The sequence below is a fragment of the Crocodylus porosus genome, unplaced genomic scaffold, assembly GCF_001723895.1.
Source record: "Crocodylus porosus isolate Cpor-Errol unplaced genomic scaffold, CroPor_comp1, whole genome shotgun sequence".
Classification (NCBI taxonomy): Eukaryota; Metazoa; Chordata; order Crocodylia; family Crocodylidae; genus Crocodylus; species Crocodylus porosus.
In genome coordinates this window covers 4,505,932-4,527,650 of record NW_017728938.1, presented here as the reverse complement: position 1 = coordinate 4,527,650, position 21,719 = coordinate 4,505,932, and the positions used below count along the sequence as shown (strand labels likewise).

The 21,719-nt window shown below is 47.1% G+C and overlaps 1 protein-coding gene across 4 annotated transcripts in view; it reads right to left on the bottom strand.

Moving 5' to 3' along the window:
• Positions 1 to 21,719, bottom strand: part of RNF123 (ring finger protein 123) — a 170,791-nt gene that overhangs the window by 77,875 nt on the left and 71,197 nt on the right. For 3 of the 4 annotated variants that reach the window (XM_019547488.1, XM_019547486.1, XM_019547489.1), the window contains exons 14-26: positions 20,893 to 20,985; positions 20,663 to 20,736; positions 19,989 to 20,106; positions 19,658 to 19,757; positions 19,082 to 19,143; positions 18,037 to 18,108; positions 17,033 to 17,153; positions 16,036 to 16,137; positions 14,825 to 14,931; positions 13,880 to 14,078; positions 5,003 to 5,148; positions 4,352 to 4,435; positions 3,537 to 3,644 (exon numbers count right to left, since the gene is read on the bottom strand). In XM_019547488.1, coding sequence (XP_019403033.1) covers positions 3,537 to 3,644; positions 4,352 to 4,435; positions 5,003 to 5,148; positions 13,880 to 14,078; positions 14,825 to 14,931; positions 16,036 to 16,137; positions 17,033 to 17,153; positions 18,037 to 18,108; positions 19,082 to 19,143; positions 19,658 to 19,757; positions 19,989 to 20,106; positions 20,663 to 20,736; positions 20,893 to 20,985 — 1,386 coding nt within the window. The remainder of the gene's footprint in view (positions 1 to 3,536; positions 3,645 to 4,351; positions 4,436 to 5,002; positions 5,149 to 13,879; positions 14,079 to 14,824; positions 14,932 to 16,035; positions 16,138 to 17,032; positions 17,154 to 18,036; positions 18,109 to 19,081; positions 19,144 to 19,657; positions 19,758 to 19,988; positions 20,107 to 20,662; positions 20,737 to 20,892; positions 20,986 to 21,719) is intronic. The other variant, XM_019547490.1, reaches the window with a different exon arrangement.

Sequence of the window (21,719 nt, the reverse complement as noted above, 5' to 3'; positions counted from 1 at the left end):
TACCAATTTAATAGGTTGGCTTTTTCCTGGGCGTCAGTTGCCCCATCTGGTTCAGCAGGGGTCCAATGTTGCCCTTGCTTTTCTTCCAGCTCCCCACATATCTGAAAAAGGACTTTTTATTGTCCTTGATGCTCAAAGTTCATCCAGTCCTGCTGACTTATAGATATCCAGCCTCTCTAGCTGTTCTTTTACCAGCTCTACAATGATTGTTGGTAGGTGATCATCCCTACGGTGACTGACTATTTGGTACCATATTTGCATTCAGCAGGCTATCACTCTTAGACTGGTGGAATACAGATGCAAAGTACTCATTCAGGAGTTCAGTTTTGTCCTTAGTGTCAGTGATCAGATGTCCAGATGCATTGAGCAGTGGTCCCATGTTGCCACTAGTTTTCTTACTGTTACCTACGTACCTACAGAAGGACTTCTTATTGTCCTTGATTTCAGTTGCTAACTTGAATTCAGTCACCACCTCTGCTTTTCTAATCTGCCCTCTACAGGTGTGGACCAATCTTATGTAGTTCTCTTTGGGGCCTATTTCTAGTTTCCATCATTGGTAAGCCCTCCCTTTTCTTTTTCAGAAGATCTAAAACTTCTCTATTGAGCCAAGATGGCCTTCCAGCCCCGGTGTCACCAACGTGTACAGGTATGGACAAGTTCTGTGCACTGAGGACAATGTCCTTGAGGAACAACCACTCTACATCCATACTCTTTCCCTACAGTCCATGATCCCATAGGGCATTACTCACTAAAGTCCTTAGCTTAGTGAAGTCAGCTTTTTTAACTCAAGAATATGTACCCCTTACTGACAGATTTCCCAGCCTTACGACGGACAGTGAAAGCAACAGTGACATGGTCACTGTCACCTAGGTTACCCTCTATCATCCAATCACTCACCAGGTGATACCCCTTGGCCAAAACTAAATCTAGGAGCACATTTCCTCTGGTCAGTCTGTATACTTCCTGAGATAGGTACAGCTCATCAATACAAATCAGGAATCTACGTGACCAGCCAGATCTGCTTGAGTGTTCTTCCCAGGAGAGGTCTGGATAGTTAAAGTTGTCCATGATGACCATTTCCTGTGCTCTTGCGGCCTCGTCCAGTACTCTGGAGAATTCCAGATCTAGCTCCTCATCTTGATTCAGAGTTCTATAATGTATTCCTCCAGTTAGGTCCCTTTCGTCATGTACCCCCATATCTGGACCCAGAGGGTATCAACTCACGCCTCCTTAGTACCAATTTCAGCTTCCAAGGAAGTGTACTTACTGCTCTTTTACACATAGAGCTACACCTCCACCCTTTTTCCCTATGTATAATCCCTCCCATGCAGGATGTAACCTTCTATAGCTATGGTCCAATCATGGGTAGAGTCCCACCAGGTCTCTGTTACCCCTATGATATCGCAGTCCCTTCTGGAAAGCCAGAGGGCTAGTTCCTCCTGTTTGTTCCCCTGGCATTTGTGTACAGCCATTTGAGCCCTCTGCTGGAGGTCCTCTGTTTCCCGTCACATTGTGGGAGTTCCATTCCCTCAGCTCATGCTGTAGTGTCCTTCCTGTTATCTCCTGTTGTAATGGAGGTTTGTTTGCTGGCCCCTGGGTTTGCTGCACTTTTTGTCTCCCGCATCCCTTAGCAAGCTCAGTTTAAAGCCCTGTCCAGGATGTCTGCCAGCCTGGCTGAGAAAAGAGCCTTCCCCTTCTGCATGAGGTGGATACTGTCCCTTCCCAGAAGACCTCTCTCTCTGAGGTGCGTGCTGTGGTCAAGGAAGCCAAAACCCTCTTGGTAGCACCATTGCCAGAGACTTTGGTTCACCTTCTTCAATACATCCATCCCTCCTAGGCCTGTAACCAGGAGGACAGAGGAGAAAACTACCTGCACCCCCAACTCTGTAACCCCAGCCTCCAGAGCCTTGTAGTCACTCATGACCTGGCCAGGATTGCTCTGAGCCATGTCATTTGTGCCTGTATGGATGAGGAGCATGGGGGAGTGGTCAGAGGGCCAGATGAATTTAGGAATCCTTTCTGCCACATCCCAGATATGGGCCCCTGGGAAGCAGCAGATCTCATGGGCCAGAGGGTCAGGGTGGCAGATCACTCTCTCTGTCCCTCTCAGAAGGGAGCCACCCACCATGACCACCCTGCATCTCTTCTTAGGGGTGGCATCTAGCTACTTCCCTTTATCCAGAGGCAGGAGCCTTTTACAAGGCTGCCTAGGCTCTGCCTTCCTGGCCCACTCCTCAATTAATTGAGCCAGCCCCACTTGAAGCAAAGCACTCCACAAAGCTGCAAACACAAACACTATCAAGCAGTCACAAGTCAAACAGATAGGACAAATCACACACCCAGAATTTCTGGTCTTCAGATCACCAGCTCCCAGCAAAAGCTCCTTAACATAGTCCCACTACTGAGTTGCTCCTATCTTTGACGCCCCAGGTGGCAGATGGGTGAGGTGAGGGAGGCAGAAGCATAAAATCTTGGAAAAGTACTTCTGGAGGTCAGCTAGTCCAACTACCCGCTTAAAGCAGGATCACCATTATTCAACCATCACAAGCAAATTCTTGCCTAACCTATTACTAAAACTACACAGGCTACCCTGTCACACATCTTAACTTGCCACAGGTAAGGTAGGGGAACAACAGCAATCAGTGCTGTGCTGCTACTAGGTTTGTCAAAATACAGAAGAGAACATCTGCATGAACAGAATCTAGGTCGCTGCTAAATGCAACAGGTAAATGGCTATATCAGGTGGTCCGGTTTCTCAGAGAAACTGAACCACCTGAGCCTGCCTTTTAGATTGCTGGGTCATCTGGTCAGTCTTTGCTTGCTGTTGTGTCTGTTTTTCTCCCCAATTGTTTCCCCTAGAAAGTGCTTGATAGCAGACTCTGACTTGAGGCTATTCATCTGGAATTCTGGGGACTCTGGGTGGTTCAGTTGCTCTGAAACCTTCACTGAAGGAGAAACCCCGCTGAAAAGGGAGAACAGCGAGGACATGAGGTGATAAAAGAGTCAAGCTTCTCATCTGGAAGCATCTCAGGATGTCTGGAATGGTAGCCTTAGCATGCATGCCCTTACGTTGTAGAGTGGGGCACAGTGGCAGGCAGATGGAGAAAATATCAGGAAACTTAACAGTTCTCCTTTCTCCTGCACACGCATCCCACAAGGAGATTTGATAAACAGCCTTAAGCCAGCTAGCCTCGAACAGTGTTTCATCCCCTCCCTTTTGTTTGGATCTTATAGCTGATGCTTCTGGGAAGGATTCACAACACTGTGTATCCAAGCCAGGACACAGAACTGGTCTGTGTTATGACTGAATTATTAACAAACATACCCCAGGACAGGAAGGTTTCCCCTGCTCTCTCCTGACTAGCCACACAGAGGCAACTGAGACTGTTCTACGGAGAAGCCTACTTCACAATGGAGTTGACATTTGTGGCAAGATAGTCAAGAAGCAATCCCACCTACAGGGAAAAGGCTCCCAACGTAGCTGGTCTGACATTTATAGTCATCCTGTAGCTGTTGCCATCACACTCCTTTCTTACCTTGGAATAGATGGTGACGTTGATCCAGGCTAGGCGACGGCTCAGGTGGTTCAGTTTCTCTGAGAAAACCTTTTGACTTTTCAGCAGCTCTTCATGGATATCCCTCCTCTGAAAGGACAGCAGAGGAGGTGAGGAGCAGAAGATGTACTTTCCCCATTTGTACCATTGCTTTTTTGAGCTGGATGAACAGTACAGAAGAGGTTCCCCTCTCTATGTCTGTTCTCTCTAGGGAAAGAGCTAATAGGACCAGCTACTGGCCTTGCCAAATAGAGCTGCTCTGCAGGGTGGAATGGGAGCTAGAAACAGGACAGTTAGGGAGGATGCTGCCCTCAACAGCACGAACTGCCAGTCCAACCCATGGGTGGCTGGATACTAACACCTTGGTGTCCAGATGTTTTGGGGTCACCTACCATCAGAGGAAGCTCTTTGAGGGTTTCATCTGAAAAAGTTAAGTCTCCAGCTGCAGTAGCAGGCAAAAGGAGACAAACTCAGCAGTCATTGGGAGCGTTTCCTGATTGGGTCCTACAAGACACACCAGCCAGCTGCCCTTCCACTAAAGCCTGAAGCACCTTACTCTCAAATACCAAAGAAATAGGGAAGCTCCACAGGGACAGCAAAATCAGGCCAAGTGTTTCTGTGAGAGATGAGGAAAAGCATAAAAGCAATGACCAGCTGAAGTATGCAAAGGTCACTCCCCAGCTTGCTTTGCTAACAGATAAGGAGGCAAGAGGCACTACTGGCTAGTCCTCATACAGGCAGCGAAGACTTTCACTTTAACTGAAGAGTTCCAAAAAGGAAGCTCCAGGAGCACTCACCCTCTTTGGACAGCGACTGATCTTCTCCTCCGTGTCTTTCAGTGCCATAGCATATTCATTCACATCATCTGACACACCCACCATCTGAAAACACAAGCCCAGCAGAGTAGTATCAGCCTAGGGCATTTCCAGGCACCTTAGAGAGAGCCAAATGTTCAGCACGCAGATCACAAGGAAATGGCATTGCCCAAAACCAACAGTGGAGTATCAGTACTCTGCACCCTTTGGTGGGGCTGCTCAGACACCAGATAGAAAGCTTCCGTGATTAGCTGTTACTGCAGATACTAAAGGCTGCCTCCAGCAAGTCTGTCCAGCCAGAGCTGCTTGGTAAGTGACAATACATCATGGCTGTCAAAGCAACCACAAGCCACACCCGAGTGTGACAGATATGTTTGGTACAGGATCTATAGTCTAATGCTATATATGGTCAGCATATAGTCTATGCTGGAGACATATGGTAAGCACTGGAGCGATCCCTTCCAGTCACTCCTGCCAGGGCCTTTATGCTGTGACCCATCCAGTGACAACAGAAACAGAACTGTAGCTCAGCCAGAGGTCAGTTCTTGGCCAGGTTGGCTGTAAGGAGGCTGCCTTTTACCAGCTAACAGGACAGGAGGAGGACTGAGCTCTCCTCAGATAAGTTCTGCTCACCTTACCAAGCTGCTGGTGGACACTGAGGTTATACATCATCACTATTCCATCCAGAATTTCCAGAAGGGAGTTCTCAGTGACAGGGGTCTCTGGCTCCTCAGGGGGTCTGCCCAGTAACAGACCTTCATTTCCATGGCTGCCTTCAACTGTAACCCATCCCCCAAGACAAAAAGATTCTCAATGTGGCATAGCTAACAGCACAATCCCCAGGCATAACTCAGAAAAACAACTGCCCACAGCCTCCCTGTATGCTCCCTTGGGAGACAACTCCACAGCACAGCTCTTTCCTTACCCACACAATTCACAAGGCTTGCTACCTCACACAAGGGACTGACAGCGCAGTGCATCAGCTGATTAGCAGCTGCAGTTCTGCTTTATGTGCAGCCTCATGTCTTCCACAGGCTTAGCGAGAAGTGTTCACTTAGTATTTTGGGAAAATACAGACTGATAAGAGGGATGCAAGCCTCCATACTTCCCCATTGCAGCTAGGGGGAGCAGAGGTATACATACCACATAAATGAGTGAACCCAGCAGCCTCCTATAAATTCAAACTATCAAATTTGGACAAGATCTGGAAATAGGCCCCTAGATCTATAGTCGGGTACTGATGGTCAGCCTCTGAACACCACCTGGATTTGGGCCATACCACCTGGAATGTAAGCTCTGAGTGACCCCGAGCCTGGCCTTTTTCAAGGTCACCCTGAAGCATCTATCCTCTACTCTGGCAATAGGATCAACACCATAGCTTTCAGTCATCAAACTGAACGTGTTTATAAGAACAAGCATTGCCATGCTGAGCCATACCAACGGTCCTTCTAGCCCAGTATCTTATCACTGACTGGCAACATGTAGTAGATGCTTTGGAACATGGGTGTTCAACCCCCATGCCATGGGCCACATTGGGCCCATAGAGCTGTGTCATTTTGCCCAGCAAGGTTCCCCACATGTCCAAAAATTTGGCAGAGGGTCAATGATAGCCACTCCCCTGCTGTCAAATTTCCAGACCTGTGGGGAATCCCACAAGCTGAAAAGCACGGCCCTGCACACTCAACTGGCGGCGCAGGGCTAGGATGGTGGTGCAGGGCTAATCCAGGCACATCGTCAGCAATCCCTCATGATCAAGGATGATCACTCCCACAGGTGACATAAAGGGTAGAAGTGCAAATATATCAGTCTATATTGTATCAGCATTAATAAGAGGAAATTCAACATTATCAGCAATTGGCCTTCTTTGGCTCATGAGATCAATAATGTCAGAGATAAATGCTGCATGCATGCATGCAGCTACAGCAATCGCACAGCCAGCCTGGCAGCTTGGAGAGCAACATTTGGCTGGTAAGTCTGTTGGGGTGGAGGGGCAGAGTGGAGGGAAGGGGCCTAGGGTAGGGCAGATTGAGGCCCTCACAGTGAGGGTGGGAGTGGGGCTAGGGCAGGGGCAGGCGCTGCCCAGCCAAGGCATGGCATGGGACCTAGTCATGAGGCACTCATCTGAAGACCATGGGGAAGGAGCGGGGAGCAGCTACCATTGCTGCGCACACCCCTGGGGCAGGCATAGGGGGTGTGTGCCTCCTAGATCTGCACATAGGACAAGGGCAGGCTGCCACTGTGGGGTCAGGCTGCGCTCAGGGCAAGCAGAGGCGGCTCTAGGACTGGGGATATAGGGTGGGCCCCCACAGCCCCCTCCCAATGCCACTGCTGCCTGCAGCCCCTGCCCAGTGCCCCTGCTGGGAAGTGCCTGGCACCACCCCCCAGCTCAAGCCCGCAGCAGCAGCCTGCCATGACCCTGCACACAGATCTGGGGGGCACATGGTCCCCATGCCTGCCCCAGGGGTGTGCACAGTTGAGGGAGCCACTCCTCCCTCCCCACAGCTTCTGGACAAGTGGCTTGGAGTTCTGTCCCATGCCCCATCCTGCCCCAGCTGGACCATGCCTATCCCAGCCCCAGCCTCCCTCCTCCTTCATGGTGGGGGCCTCAGTCTGCCTCCCCCCACCCCTTCCCCCAACAGACTTATGAGCCAGACACTGCTCTCCAAGCTCCCAGGCTGCATATCAGCATTGGGATTGGTATCAGCCCATATGGCTCGTTAATAATCAGCCACCGGTATCGACCCAAAAAATCTTTATCAGTGAACCCCTAGTAAAGGGCAGTAGATGAGAGTCCACTGCTGACTAAGAAGGACAAACTTAGACCCACAGACCCTCTGGCAGACACCACAGATGGTGGTTACAGGGAGGGTTGGACCATGGATTTCTCAGTCATTTTCCTTTCCTTTTGTTTCTGTAGTTTTTCTGCCTCCAGGGCAAGACAGTTTTCCTTAAAGTAAGATGTACCTTCTCTCACAAGGTGTTGCCATGCAGCCCTGTCCCAGGTTAGTTTTTCCCAATTTGTGATGACAATACCACACTTCTTAATGTTTGCCTAGAAAATGTCCTTGAAACATTTCCTCTGGCCCCTGCATGTCCTTTGTCCTTGGCTGAGTTGGGAATATACCAGTTTTGGTAAATGCACTTTAGGCATGCACACACAATGTCCTATCCACTGCAGCTGATATTGAATAATCAATGCTTCCACACCGGTGGTGTTACCGTCAGTGAGGACACTGGCATCTGTGCAACGATCTTCCCATTTTATGCTGAGGATCTTTTGCAGGTAGCACTGGTGAAAGTGTTACAGGCTTTTCAGGTGGTCCATATAAGTCACCCAAACTTCACAGCCCTAGAGAAGAGTTGGGATTACCACAGCCTTGTATAATAGGAGCTTTGTTCAAGTCCTGATGTTATGATTGTTGAACACACATTGATACAGTCTTCCCAAGGCAGAGCTGGCACATCAGATCCTATGCTGGATCTCCTTGTTGATGTTGCCCTTCTTTAATAGATGGCTGCCAAGATATGCAAAATGTTCAATATTCTTCAGCTCCTGTCCATCAAAAAGGATCTTTGCCTGAGGAGTTGATGGACCTGGAGTAGGCTGGTGAAGCACCCTTTCTTCCTCAAAGTTAAAAATAAGTCCCAGGCACTGGTATACTTGAGAGAAGCAGTTAAGGTCCATTTGTAGATCCTCCTCAGTATGTGCAAGTACAGAACAATCAGTGGCATACTGAAGTTCCACAATAGAGACTGAAGTAACTGGTTTTGCCATGGAAGCAGGAGAGATTGAAAAGATTCCCATCTATCCTGTACTCGATGCTGATGCCATATGGCAGACAGTCACTGATGAGCACCTTGATGACCACAAGAAGGAACACAGAATTGGTGCAATCATGCAGTGCCCTGCCTGATGCTAGTTTGAATGGCAAATGGCTCCATAGGAGAGCCATTACATAGGATGGAGGCAGTCATCTGGCCACAAAGGATTCTTAGGATGGTGATAAATTCTCCTGAGCAGCTAAACTTCAATAAGATCTTCCACTGAGCCTCATCGTTAACAGAGTTGGAGGCTTTCGTCAAATTGATAAAAGCTGCATACAGCTCCTGGTGTTGCTCTTGGCATTTTTCCTGGACCTGCCAGGATGCAAAAATTGTGCCCATGGTGCCTCTCAATGGTCTGAAGCTACACTGAAACTCAGGAAGGATTTCCTTGGCAAGAGTGAGCACCTGGTTCAGCAGAATTCAAGCAACGATCTTTCCAGCAATGGAGAGGAGGGCAATACTTTGATAGTTTCCAGTCACTATCTCCCTTTTTAAAAATTGTTACTATATTGGCATTCCTTAGGTCAGTGGGAATTTCCTCAGTGTTCCAGATTTTAAGAAACTGTGTGGAGCTTGTTGGTTATAGTTTCCCCACCAACTCTAAATCCCTCAACTGGTATACCATCACACCCAGATGCTTTGTTGTTCTTCATCTGTCTTAATTGCCTGGTGGACTTCTTTAGAGGTAGGTGGACTGGCAAGTGCTTCCCTTCATGGAATGTACTGCTGTCTTCAGCTCTAAGTGAGCTGAGTCCGCAAGAACTTGGTCCATACACAACCATGACTGCATTGAAGAAGCTCCTTGTGTCATTACTGTCAACAAATTATAGGGATATATTTGGTAGCCACGTTGATCCGAGACAATAAGAAACGCAAAACTCTAAAACTCTTGGTTCAGAGATAATACTTTTTATTAGACCAACTAAGAAATCACAAAAAATTATCTTTCTTTGCAAGCTTTTGAACCCATGTACTCTTCCTCAGGCTTAGGGACAATTAGAGATGGTACAAGTCCCCATAGGTAGAAAAATTAACTTCATTTTGCACAGAGGAAGCTGAAGATGGGTCTCTGTTCCTCTAGGTCCATAAGAGTTCTTTTGTGTGAGGTGCTCTTTGATTGTGCAGATAAGGCACGATTCCTTCCCTGGTGGTGTCAGATGGCAGAAAGGCAGGGAGGTGTAGAAATCTCTCTTTGTTGTTTAATAGTGAAGCTTATAATTCCCAAATAGGCTAAGATTAGGCATCTTCCATATTTCAGGGATGTATTTGGTAGTCATGTTGGCTATCAAGAAAAAGAAATGCAAAGCTCTAGAACTCTTGGTTCAGAGATAATTTTTCAATGCATTTTTTTTGCAATTTTTCAGTTGATCTAATAAAAGTATCATTTCTGAACCAAGAGTTTTATGTAATAAATTATTTGATTTCTTTTGTCTTCTATTCCCATTTATTTTTGATTTCACGAATCTTCCTCTGGGCTTCAGCTTGAAGCTGCCAAAATGTTCCCTGCTTCTGACTGAACCTAGCATGGTTTTGTCAGTCACAGAAAGCTTCTCTCTTCTGAGGGGGAAAGATGTTGATGATCTCAGAACTATTTTTGCCAAATCAGTCTTGATGGTCTTAGGCAACAAGGCTACTGATTCCATGTAAACCTCATGGATGGTCTCTCTTAGAGCTCGTCAATCTTTCTCAACACAAGTGTTATCATTTTTAATCCCAAGATTGGCAAGTTTCTTACTGAGAAGCATTTGGAAGGCTTTGTGGTGTCAATGGGTCTGAAGGCATTTGATGTTGTACTGTCTTTGGCCTGACCTGTTTTCCTGGGAGGTCTGTTGCTTGCCTGGAGCTGAGATGTCATGGCGGGATTACTGAGACTCATCCAACCCTCTGACTACTACCCCACGCTGCTCATGAATGTGGGCAACAATGATACTGCTAGAGCAAGAGTGACTCCAGGGCTCCGGGTGCAAGAGTGAAGGAGACCGGGGCACAGGTGGTGTTTTCTTTGATCCTTTTGGTCCAGAAGGGCCCAGGCAGGACTGGACAATCCTGCAGATCAAAGCATGACTGTGCAGGTAGTGTCACCAACAGGGATTTGGCTTCTTCGACTACCAGGTGTCCTTCCAAGAAGAAGGATTGCTAGGAAGAGACAAGATCCACCTGATGGAGAGGGAAGAGCATCTTTGCAGAAAGGCTCATTAACCTAATGAGGAGGGTTTTAAACTAGGTTTGCCACGGGATGGAGACCAAAGCCCCGAGGTAAGTGGGGAAGCAAGAGACCTGGAAGAAGCACAAGGAAGAGGGGGCAACAGGGGAGACTTCCTTCTCATTATTCCCAAGAAAGTAGGGCAATTGGCCAGTTACCTCAGGTATCTGTACATGAATGCACAGAGACTGGGAAACCAGCAAGAGGAATTGTAAGTCCTCACAACACAGTCCAGGAACTATGACGTGATTTGCTGGGACAGCTTGCATGACTGGATTACTGTCATGGATGGATATAAACTGTTCAGGAAGGACAGGCAGGGGAGAAGAGGAAGAGGAGTTGCACTGTACATAAAAGAATTGTATGATGGCTCAGAGCTCAAGTATGAAATTTGGCAGAGGGCTGTTGAAAGTCTCTGGGTTAAGGTTAGAGGGAAGGACAACAACAAGGAGAGATGTCATGGTGGGTGCCTACTATAGACCATCAGACCATGAGAATGAGATAGATGAGGCTTTCTTCAGATGACTTGTGGAAGTTTCCAGAGCACAGGCCATGGTTCTCAAGGAGGATGTCAATCACCCTGGCATCTGCTCCATGGGCAATACAGCAGTGCACAGGCAATCCAATACGTTTTTTGGAGAGCACTGGGGACAACTCTTGGTGCAAGTTCTGGAGAGACCAACTAGGGGCCACGCTCTCTCTGACCTGCTGCTCACAAACAGGGAAGAATTGGTGGGAGATGTAGAAGTGGATGGGAATTTGGGCAACAGTGGTCACAGGATGATAGAGTTTATGATCCTGAGGGACTTTTGCTAACCCCCCCGCCCCATTACAGAAAGGATGTGGACAAGTTGGAGACAGTTTAGTGAAGGGCAATGAAAATGGTTATCGGACCAAGGCACATGACTCATGAGGTGAGGCTGAAGGAATGTGGTATATTTAGTCTGCAGAAGAGAAGAGGGGGGATTTGACAGCAGCCTTTAACTACCTGAAGGGTGGTTCCAAAGAGGATGGAGCTAGACTGTTCTCAGTGATGGCAGAAGACAGAACAAGGAACAATGGCCTCAAGTGGTAGTAAGGGAAGTATATGTTGAATATTAGGAAAAACTCTCTCACTATGAGGGTGGTGAAGCACTGAAACAGGTTACCTAGAGAGGGGGTGGAATCTCCATCCTCAGAGGTTCTTAAGGCCAGCTCAACAAAGCCCTGGCTAGAATGATGTAGTCAGGAATGACTGTACATTGAGCAGGGGGTTGGACTAGATGACCTCCTGAGGTCCCTTCTGACTCTAATTTTCTATGATTCAGATTCCTTCTGATGTTTCAGTGCAACCCCGATGGACATGACTGATCTCAATAAATGATCACTTCAACAGTTATCAATCAGCTCCTGAGCACTGCTGCTTTAGAGGTAAAGCATATCTACAGTGATTTCCCTATCATACCCTCTCTGGCATCCATCATCCTTAGTTAAGGGATGGCAGGTGATAACCACTGACCTGACTGTTCTAATTAATAGCTCCCAATGGATCTGTCCTCCATTAATTTCTTTAATCTCTTTCTTAACCTGGTTGCTGCTATCTGCCTTTACAATTTCCTGTGGTAACAAGTTCGACAAGATAACTATGTACTGTGTACAAAATGTAATTGTTATTTAGTTTATAACTGTTTCCTATTAAGTTCAGTGGGTACCCCTGTTACTAGAGACAGAAGCTGACTGTAAAGCTGTAAGCCTGCTTGCAAAGAGGTAGTCTGCAAGCGCAGGCCACAGAGGCAGGCTCCAAAGTAATAACCCAGCTAACTAGTGAAATGGAGAACCCTTGTACCCAGGTGACAGTTATAGGTCAGATGATCATAAAGGGGTGCAGCACAGGGCCATGTAAGCCTGGCCTCTGGGAGGGAGCCTCAGAATAGCACATAGCCTGGAGTGAAAAGGAGTTATGTAATAAGCATCACAGTAGAAGCAGCTCTGCGGGCTGAGATGGAAGAAGAATGACGTGGTGGGTACCTGGGGAAGGTAGTGTGAGAGGGGGAAGGAAAGGGCTAGAGACCAAGCCTGCCCAAGAAACTGAACAAACAGGCTCAGGCTAGAGATGGAGCCTGCCTGTTCAGTGAGAGAGAATGTGCTAAAGCCATTTTGAGGAGAGAGAACTTGCTGATAATCAAAGTTTAAAAGATTCAAGCCAGAATGAGGCAGCCTGGAATAAGGCATCTACAGACTTATTCTAAGGGCAGCCTCCTGAATTTACATCTTATTTGCCATCAAAGCTGTGGCAGACAAGAACAGAAAGGTACCCCGGTGGGAGCAGAAGTGAGAAGCAGGATTAATAGGCCTGGTTGCCAGAGAGTGCCACAGCTGCTGTTTAGAGACAGATCCTGTTATAGCCCCCACCGTTTTATTCTGGGACTCAGTGAACAAGTTCCCTGTTCGCTCTATTCCCCACCCCCACTTCATAATTTTTATAGACCACTACTACATTCTCCCCCACTCCCTTCTCCTTTGCAAATTAAAGAGCCCTAACTTTTTCAGTTTCTTGTGGCATTAGTGGCTGGCTCCATCCCCATGATCATATTGGTTGCCCTTCTCTGTACCTTTTCTAATTCCACTGTATCCTTCTGGACACGTGGAGACCAGAATTGTGTACAGTATTCAAAATATGACCATACCAGGTATTTATGTAGTACTATCGTGATGTTTTCAATTCCCTCAGTGGTGCCCAACATTTTATTGGCTTTTATATTTTTTTTTTCCTTTTTATCAACACTGAGCATGGAACAACTGTTTGGGGTTTTTTTTGAAAACTGCCACAATGACTCCAAGGTCCCTTTCCTGAGTCATAAGAAAGAGCTTAGCACCCAGCACTGTACACATACGATATAGCTGAAGGTACTTTTTCCCCATTGGTTGCCACTTTTTTCCTCGCTGACTTGGCTTTGGGAGATTTTTCTGCAGCTCCTTGTTATCAGATTGACATGTGCCTACCTGGAATAATTTAGTATTGCCTACAAACTTTGAGATTTCACTGTGCAATCCCTTCTCTGGGTCTTTATGAAAATGTTGAACAAAACTGGGTCCAGCACAGGTCCCCAAAGGACCCCACTACTGACTTTATGTTTAAGGAAAAAGCAACTGCAGTTACTCCTGGATTTTACCAGTCTGGGGTGCCTGTATCAATATGAAATGTAACCTCAGCAAGCACACAGCTTTTGCTGCTCTTGCAGACAGCACTATCCTCAAGTCACTGTCAGTGTTTATTCCAGGCTTTCAGTCCACATGCTGGCTTTGGGGTGGGTACAAATCTACTAACCGACAGGGGTTCAACTGGAAGAACAAAAACTCAGGCTGCCTGCACTCTGCTTGAAGAGGAAGTGGAAAGGACAATTAGTTCCTGAGCTTTCCCTGAACCTGTACCACCTGGCCCTTCCCCACCTCCCACTCATTACATGCCTGCCTCAGCAAGCACACAGTAAGGAAATACTCACTATCATCCTCCGTTCTCTGCTCTACACTCAGTGTACGGACTTTAATCTTCTCCAGAGAGCCCAGGGGCCGCCGTGGATTCATAAGGCTGACAGCTGCTGTACTGAGGAAGCGGTTGGCACGACCCAGTGTGGGTGAGCTGAGCCAGCTGGGCCTCGCCAGGGCACCCCCGACGGCCAGCGCAGCAGTTGGGCGCTGAGACTGAAAAGTCAGGGAGGTAAGTGGGTCTATTTACTGGGTTATCCATTAATTCAGTGCCTTCTTTTCTCCTTATCTTCCCCACTTGTTACAGGAAAAGCCCAATACATTCAGCTGACTCCACTGCAGATACAGAGGGGCAGTTCTTGTGTGTTTCATAAAGTTGTGTAGGACAGGTAAGGACTAAGAGATGCCCTCTCACTGTCCTTATGGCTGAACCAGCTCTGCAAGGGCTAATGTAATACAGACCCATCTGTGAAGCACAGAGAGAAACAAATATTTGATCTCACTGCTAAAAGGAAGCAGCCTCAGCTAAAAGCTCCAGCTAAAAAGAAGCAAGCGAAGGAAGCAGAGCTGTACAGTAAGTGTGGATCATATCCGCAGTTATTTTTTTTGATGAGAGCTACACTTTAGATGAAGGCACCAGGAGCTGGCCTCGTGGGGAGAGGGGAAACTTACTCGGATCTGGGGAAAATGGGTAGAAGGCAGAGAAAGGAAGCATCCCTCTCTAATTCAACAACAACCAGCTGCTCCCAACAAGGAGGCTTAGAATTTGTAGAAACATGTCACCTTGCCATGCTGTTTCAGACTGCCATGTATCCGACTGGTCCAAACAGCACTGGATCCAGCCCAGGTCTGTCACTTTACCAGTGCAAGGTTACTTCGAGCCAGAGGCCGAGTTCACTACCCGTATTCTCATGCCTACCCAGGCCTACTGGTGCATTGGACAACTTCAAGATAAGGCTCACCTGCATCATTGACACTGCTGATTCTTCATCTTCATCAAGATCATCCATAGTTACAGCCTGCAGCTCCGCAGGATCAATCAAGATATTGGCCTTTGCTGCCAGGTCATCTGCCACGACATTAATGCTAAACACAGGGTTCACTATAGGACACCATCCTGAGGACAGTGGTGTCCCAGCACTTACATATTCAGATTAAGGCCCTTTGGAATAGCTCCCAAAGACCTCACCCTCTGCTCTTAGACCCTCCTCCCCCCTGAAATTCATGCAGAGACTTTGGAGCGTATGTCCTTCTTCAAATCCTTCTTCGTTCCCCTGGCTTCTTGGCAAGCTATTCCTTCCTTAATAACAGTATCTAAGAGGGCTCAAAACCAGACTCCATAGGCTGCAAATGCAACATCAACAGCAGGGGTGGTACGGACAGCAGCACCTGTACACAGAGAGAGACCAAACCCTGGGCTCTGCCCATCAATACTCAATCATAACCTGATGAGAGGCCTTAGGAAGAGTAGAAACACAGAAAGAGGGAGCATTTGAGCTTCAGGAACAGTTACTGGAATGATTCAGGAAGGGTACTCCCAGATGATGAAGCAGCACCTTCAGCAAGGACACACACTAGACACTTACCTTTCCTTAAAGTCTAGGAAGATCCTGCCTACATCTTCTTGTTGACAGCAGAGCAAACTCCTGGTAACCCTGCTCCTATTCTCTTAGAGATATTGGTATCCACGATACAGACACAGTGAGACAACTGGACAATTGAACCATCTAGACAGCAAGGACAAGCTTGCACTCCAGCAGGGCTGGTGACCTCCAGTGGCTGTCCATCTTCAGAGCAAATACTCTACTATATTAACAGTGCAACCCCTTCCTCTTGGCCTAGAAGGCAGTTCAAGAGTCAGACTATTGCAGGCTCACTGTTCTTGTCCTTCCTTCCTCGCACAATCCAGTTTGCATTACAACCCAGACCAGCAGTTCCCAAATTCTGACAGATTCCACACCACCAATTTAAAACGATACAATATTAAGTACCACCAGCATAAGGTTTTGTCATATAAAGTAACTATAATAAATCTGTTAACGTGTGCCACTGGCAGGTTGTCTGATACCCATACCACAAATTGGAAACCGCTGTCCTATACTGAAGGCTACCTGCAGTAACACAGAGCTTCCTGCCCACAGTGGAGGGGCTAACCATCTTGCACAGCACTAACCTTTCAAGGTCTTCTTGAGATGAGACAGGAGGCCCCCAAGTCGCTGAAGGTCAAAGTAATCCACTTTGCCATTATAAAAAAGCTGAGGAGGAACATATGCCTCTGGAGGGAGAAGAGAAAATAAAATGTATGGCAAGGGTCTGGGGCCCGGACCAACCACTAAGTGCATAAGAAGGCTACTAATATAGAATGCTTCTACTATAAGCTGAATCATAAGTCTTCAACTTCAAGCTGTTTATAGCCCAAAATACAACAAAGGGACTAGGGTGCTCCAAGATTTCCAACTGGCCAGGAGCTATGTATCCATAGCTGCCTCTTCCTTCAACAATCCAATTATTTCATGAACTTGGTGGACCATTCACCAGCTATGCATAAATATCCCAAACACCACACCACACCACACACTGGCCATGCACGAGAGGACTTCTTTAAGGTGGGAATGGACATACCTCAGAGGAGGAGGTAGGCCTGGAACAAAAGGGGAATGAAGGATAGTACTATGGTGGAATGGAAAAGCCAGGAAGAGAAGGTACATAAGCGGCTAGCACACTACTGTGCTATTATTCCACAATTTTAAGCTCGCTGACAAGATCACCAACACTCCCTCTCCCCTCTTCCTCCTCTCCCCACAAGAGCTTCTCTATACAGGGGAACTAACCAGCATAATTACAAAGATATGAACAGAATCCTTTTCATCAGTTATAATAGACACAGGAGTATTGGTCAGCTAAGCAGCAAAACAACAACATGGCCAGCAGAGCCATGCCAGTCTATTCCTACATGTAGACAAGTCTAAAGCACGAAAGGGCTCAGGCACTTCAGGTGCAGGGTTATAAGAGGCCATTGCTACCGAACAGAATGTTAGCTTCTGGGTAGCAGCTCCTGGTCTCTAAAAGCTGGACTTAATTCTATATCCATATCTAGCTAACCAAGCATGGTTATGGCCTTAAGGATTCCTTTTCCCACTGCTAATTGCTGCAGCATGGAAAAGCCATACCTTCACTGTCTAAGGCTGCAGGGGTCTTTGCCTTGTGGTCATCCCAGTAGAAGCGCAAGGCCAAGATGAGCCGGTGTAGGAAGCATACCATATATTCTGGTGGGCAGAGCACAGTCAGATTCTGGAGGGGTGGAAAAGGGAAGAAAGGAGATTCAGTGAATGCTGGATGGCTCCTAGCAGGAGTGCTGGGCCTCTTTCTGCTCTTATCATTTGCACTTTTCTTAACATGTGTTATTTTTCTGGCAAAGTGTAGCAAGTCCATCCCAACACAGACCCATCCATCCCAATGGAAGGCAGCAGCCTGAGCTCTCATACAATCCCTTTCCCTCCAAACACCAGACATGGGCAGCTAGCACAACAAAATCAACTGCTGAGCCAGCCTGGCATCACCCAGCCTTCAGCAGCAATAAGTCAATCATAACCCCAAGTTTCAAGTGAAGCAGACAGCTAGCATTCTCTGGGAACATGCTTGCTCAACCCTCACCCAAGACTTCCCACAACACTAACAGACCTCCACAAACATTGGCAACATAGCTCCAGCATGGTCACCTCTTCATATGGGCAGAGATCCTTGCCATTCTTGCCAACAGACACAGCATTGCCAAGCCAGCAGAGAGAGCAAAAAAGGCCCTGACATTCAGTTTGGAGAGACCCAAGGGGATGAGGAAGTTGGGGTGCTTGTTAGAATATTTGGCTTCTCTATATATACACACCCATCCCAATGCACTAAATGCTGTCATTCTCCAGTGCACACAAGCCTGCCACCAGCTGTGTTCCCAAAGACAGCACTCCTAGGAGTTGCAGAAGGGCAACAAGAATATTTTCCTTTGTTACTAACTTGCTGTGCCCTTGTTTGGCACCCATTGGGTCTCATCTTGTACATTTTTAAGAGGGAGTTACACCACCATGTTTGATGAAGGGAAAGAGGGAGATCAGTGGCCCAGGGAAATCACATTGGAAGATCACGAAGCAAAAAGTTACTGAAGCACTGGTGCATGATTTACCCCTCGGTTGCTGGCATTTTCCTGAAGGAACTTGCGGAACTTGTTAAGAAAGATATATCTGGAGGCTTCTCCCTGCCAGGAGGAACAGAAGGATTTGAGTTTACCTGGGTCATGAGGAATAAACTGAAAGGTGCCACCTCTTGGTCCCCTCCACCCTTTGGATTTCTGCTCACCTGACATAAACTTCATCAAACAAAGAGCTACAGATGCCTCTCTTTAAAGATGGAGGGGCACCTAGGAACTTTTGAAAACCGCATCATGCTCCTCTCTGTATCTTTAGATTCCTAAAAGCCTCTAAAAACTTGGCGCATACCTGGGTTTGACTGACTTGTGGGCCTTGGACAGCATTCTCCTCACAGGTCAAGTTTCACTCTTAGAAGCCTTAAAACTTTCTCCAGCTAACCTGCATGCCTAGAACATCACACAGCAGGGAGTGCATCTCAGCAGGGGTACTGCCTGTATTACCTCCAAGAACCTTCCAGACAGTGCCACTAACTCCCCAGGGTTCAGACCATGTAAATGCATATGGGTTAATCAGCAGGGCCCTGATGGGATCTACCACTTCCATCTGGTCAGTGCAAGAACATGTCTAATGCATCCTGTACTATATACATGTCCAAAATTTTAGAGAGGCTACATAGTGCTGTTTGGAGGAGGCACATTATTTCATTAGAATCCAGAGGGGAAGGAAATTCAGAGGCCAGAAAGAGCTGCATACGCTGTATTTAGATGCTAGTTACTTAATACTGTGGAGGCCAAAAGGTGATGTGCAAGTGACCCATAGAATCACATAATGCAGATCACTGGCTTCCTGTTCTCATAACACACAGATTCAAGTCTTAGTAAGCAAATTCAACCTGGATCAAACACAACCCTGTATTCACTAACTTGAAATCTCAGACCGGGATTCAGAATGTGGTCAATGTTACATGGAGTAGACTGTACTCCTGAAAAGTACTCATGGAGACCTTGGTGAGGAAGCTTTGCCATAAAATACCTGCAAGCCCTTATATTAACAGTCAAAAGACATCTTCATTCCACTTACCCCTCCTCTATCTTTGTTGTTCAGCAGCAACTTCAGTATTTGAACCTGGAGTTCCTCCACCACTGAGACAGGAATAATTCAGCCATCAGACAAACTGCACTGGATAGCATCCACCCCATTCCCCCACTGCTTTTTTGTCCAACATTGCACGTTGTACTTAAAGGGGTGACTGGCCCTTCACAGCTAAGCAACATGGTAGGGAAGATCCTAGCACAAGTCAGAAAATTAGCCCCATCACTCAGAGTCTTCCCTTTCATACAAGGCCTGATGTGGCAGCAGTAATAGGGAGTGACCAAAGTAATTTTACCATTAGTAATGGGGAATGACCCAAAAGGGGAGCTCAGGCTTTGCTTGTGTACCCTAGGATGGAGTGCTGCAAGTCTGTGTAGAGCAGTGCCCCAGGTATTTGTGCTCTCACTGCATAGCCCAGGACAGATGGGAGTGCAGCTGGACTTTAAGCAGCCTACAGGACATCAAGACAGTGAGCAGATTTTTCTCCCTAAGCTGAAGGGCACATATTTAACCACTGCCCACCTAAGCCACTAGGTAGGCAGAGTTCCCTTTCCCTTCTCAGACCTTCAATGCGTTTCTTGAGCCGCTGGCAACCTCTCTCATATGCACGCCGTCTCAGCCTCTCCTCAGCACTCTCTTCCTTCACCTCCTTACTTTCCTTACCCTACATGGGAAGACAGCATTAATAAGAAAGGTTAATAAAAATGTCTTATAATGCCCAGAAGGGCAACAACAATTTGCCCCAAACAGAGCACTTCAGGACTCAAGCCCAAGCCCACAGCTACTACTGAATGGGGAACAAACTCATACAGCTTCCAAGTGTGTAAGAGCTTTCCCTGCCAGGGTGGATCACTATATGGAATTGTCAGGCCTTTAGAGGTATTTTTCTTCATACCTCTTTGGTGAAGCGGTTTGGCCACCAGGTGGTAGGAATGAGCTCCTGCAGACCAGCTTCTTCCACACGCAAGGGGCTCTTAATGTAGAAGAACACAACAGAACGAAGCACATCAAAGCTGCTCCAAGTTAAGGCACAAGCACAACTATCTGGTTGGGAGCACATGCAGGATGACAGGGAACTGTTCAACTGCACAGAGAACCTCAGCAGAAAGGAAAGCAATTCCACAGTCCAGAGAGAAGGCAGACATGTAAGCCACTTTCCAAACAATGGAATCTCCAGGAGGTGCTCAGATACCCAAGGAATCCAGCCAGCTGCCAAAGCATCAGGCAATGGCTGTGAAAACTGATCTTGTACAATCTTTCAGATTCTACCACAAATCAGTCAAAAGGATACAGAGACTCTGTATGTGTACAAGCTAAGCAGCAACATAGGTCAGGAAAACCTCTCCAACAGGAAGGTCCATAAGCTACCCTTCCTTCTTCAAAATAAGGCTCCACTGAGAACAGCACTGGCTATTCCCCTAGATATCAGAACCCCATGAAACAGCCTCCCAAAACATCACATTGTGTACAGAGACAAGGAGGCATTTTGCTGGCAGTTGGCCAGGGTCTTGGAGATTTTAACTGCACATTCTAGAGGGCACACAAGATAAGAATAAATGCAAAGGATACAGGACATTGTTGAGCAGATATTTCCTAGATTTCTCATGCTTCAGAACTGCAATGGTGAGACGGAGATAGTGAATCTAAAGAGATAAGAGAAGCAGAATTAACTGCATAGTGCAGAACTGGCCAAAGAGCTGAATTACCCACACAAAGACAGGAATAATAATTCCTGGTCAAAACAGGATTAGTAAATCCTGGCCAGTCATTGCTTCTAGGGGCTCAGAAGTGTCACGTACCTGTAAGCCTAGGTCTGGGACAATGGGAGAGAACCTGTATGCCCGCAACAGGGACATCAGCAGTTGCTTGAGGCATTCATGCACTTCATACTCCTAAGAAAGATGGAAAAACATTCACTGGAAACAGACAGCATACTGCAGAGTGGAAGCAAGTGCATACCAACAGAAATGTCTCTTAGAGTCAGAAGGAGTTTGTTTTGAAACCAGCTGCTGTCTTCTGGATCCATGATTACGACATTTGCTTGGCAGGAACTAGAATACCATGTGGGGTGGTGACAGTTAAAAGCAGCAGTCAGATGTCGCATGGGGCAAAGCATGTTTACACTCCACTTTCCCTTGTGGTTTTTGTTAGTAACTTGACTTACTCATAAGCATAAGTCACCTACTGGACTTTCTATCACTAGAGGTATTCAAGAAGAGGCTGGACAGCCAGTAGTCGGGGATTATCTAGGCATAACTGCCCATGCTCTAGCATGGGTAATTTCCATGTTTCTGGGCTTTGTTGGTTGTCCCCACTCCCCCTGCCTTTTTTTCTGCTGTGTGTATTAGGTTGCTTGTAAGCCTTCCCAGAGGCTTTGGGTGTTGGCTGCAGCCAAGGCTGGGGACTTCAACTGCGGTGTGCTAATGTTCCTGCTGGGACCGAAGCCTGACATGCCTGGACAGAGGGTCTTGCCCCTCTGCTCAGGGTCAGCCCAAATCACCATATTTGGGGTCAGGAGAGAATTGTACCCCATGGTCAGACTGGTACAGACTGTGGGGGGGTTCGCATTCTTCTGTACCAGGGAGTGTGGGTCTCTATCTCTTGAGCATAAATTGACAACATTTTA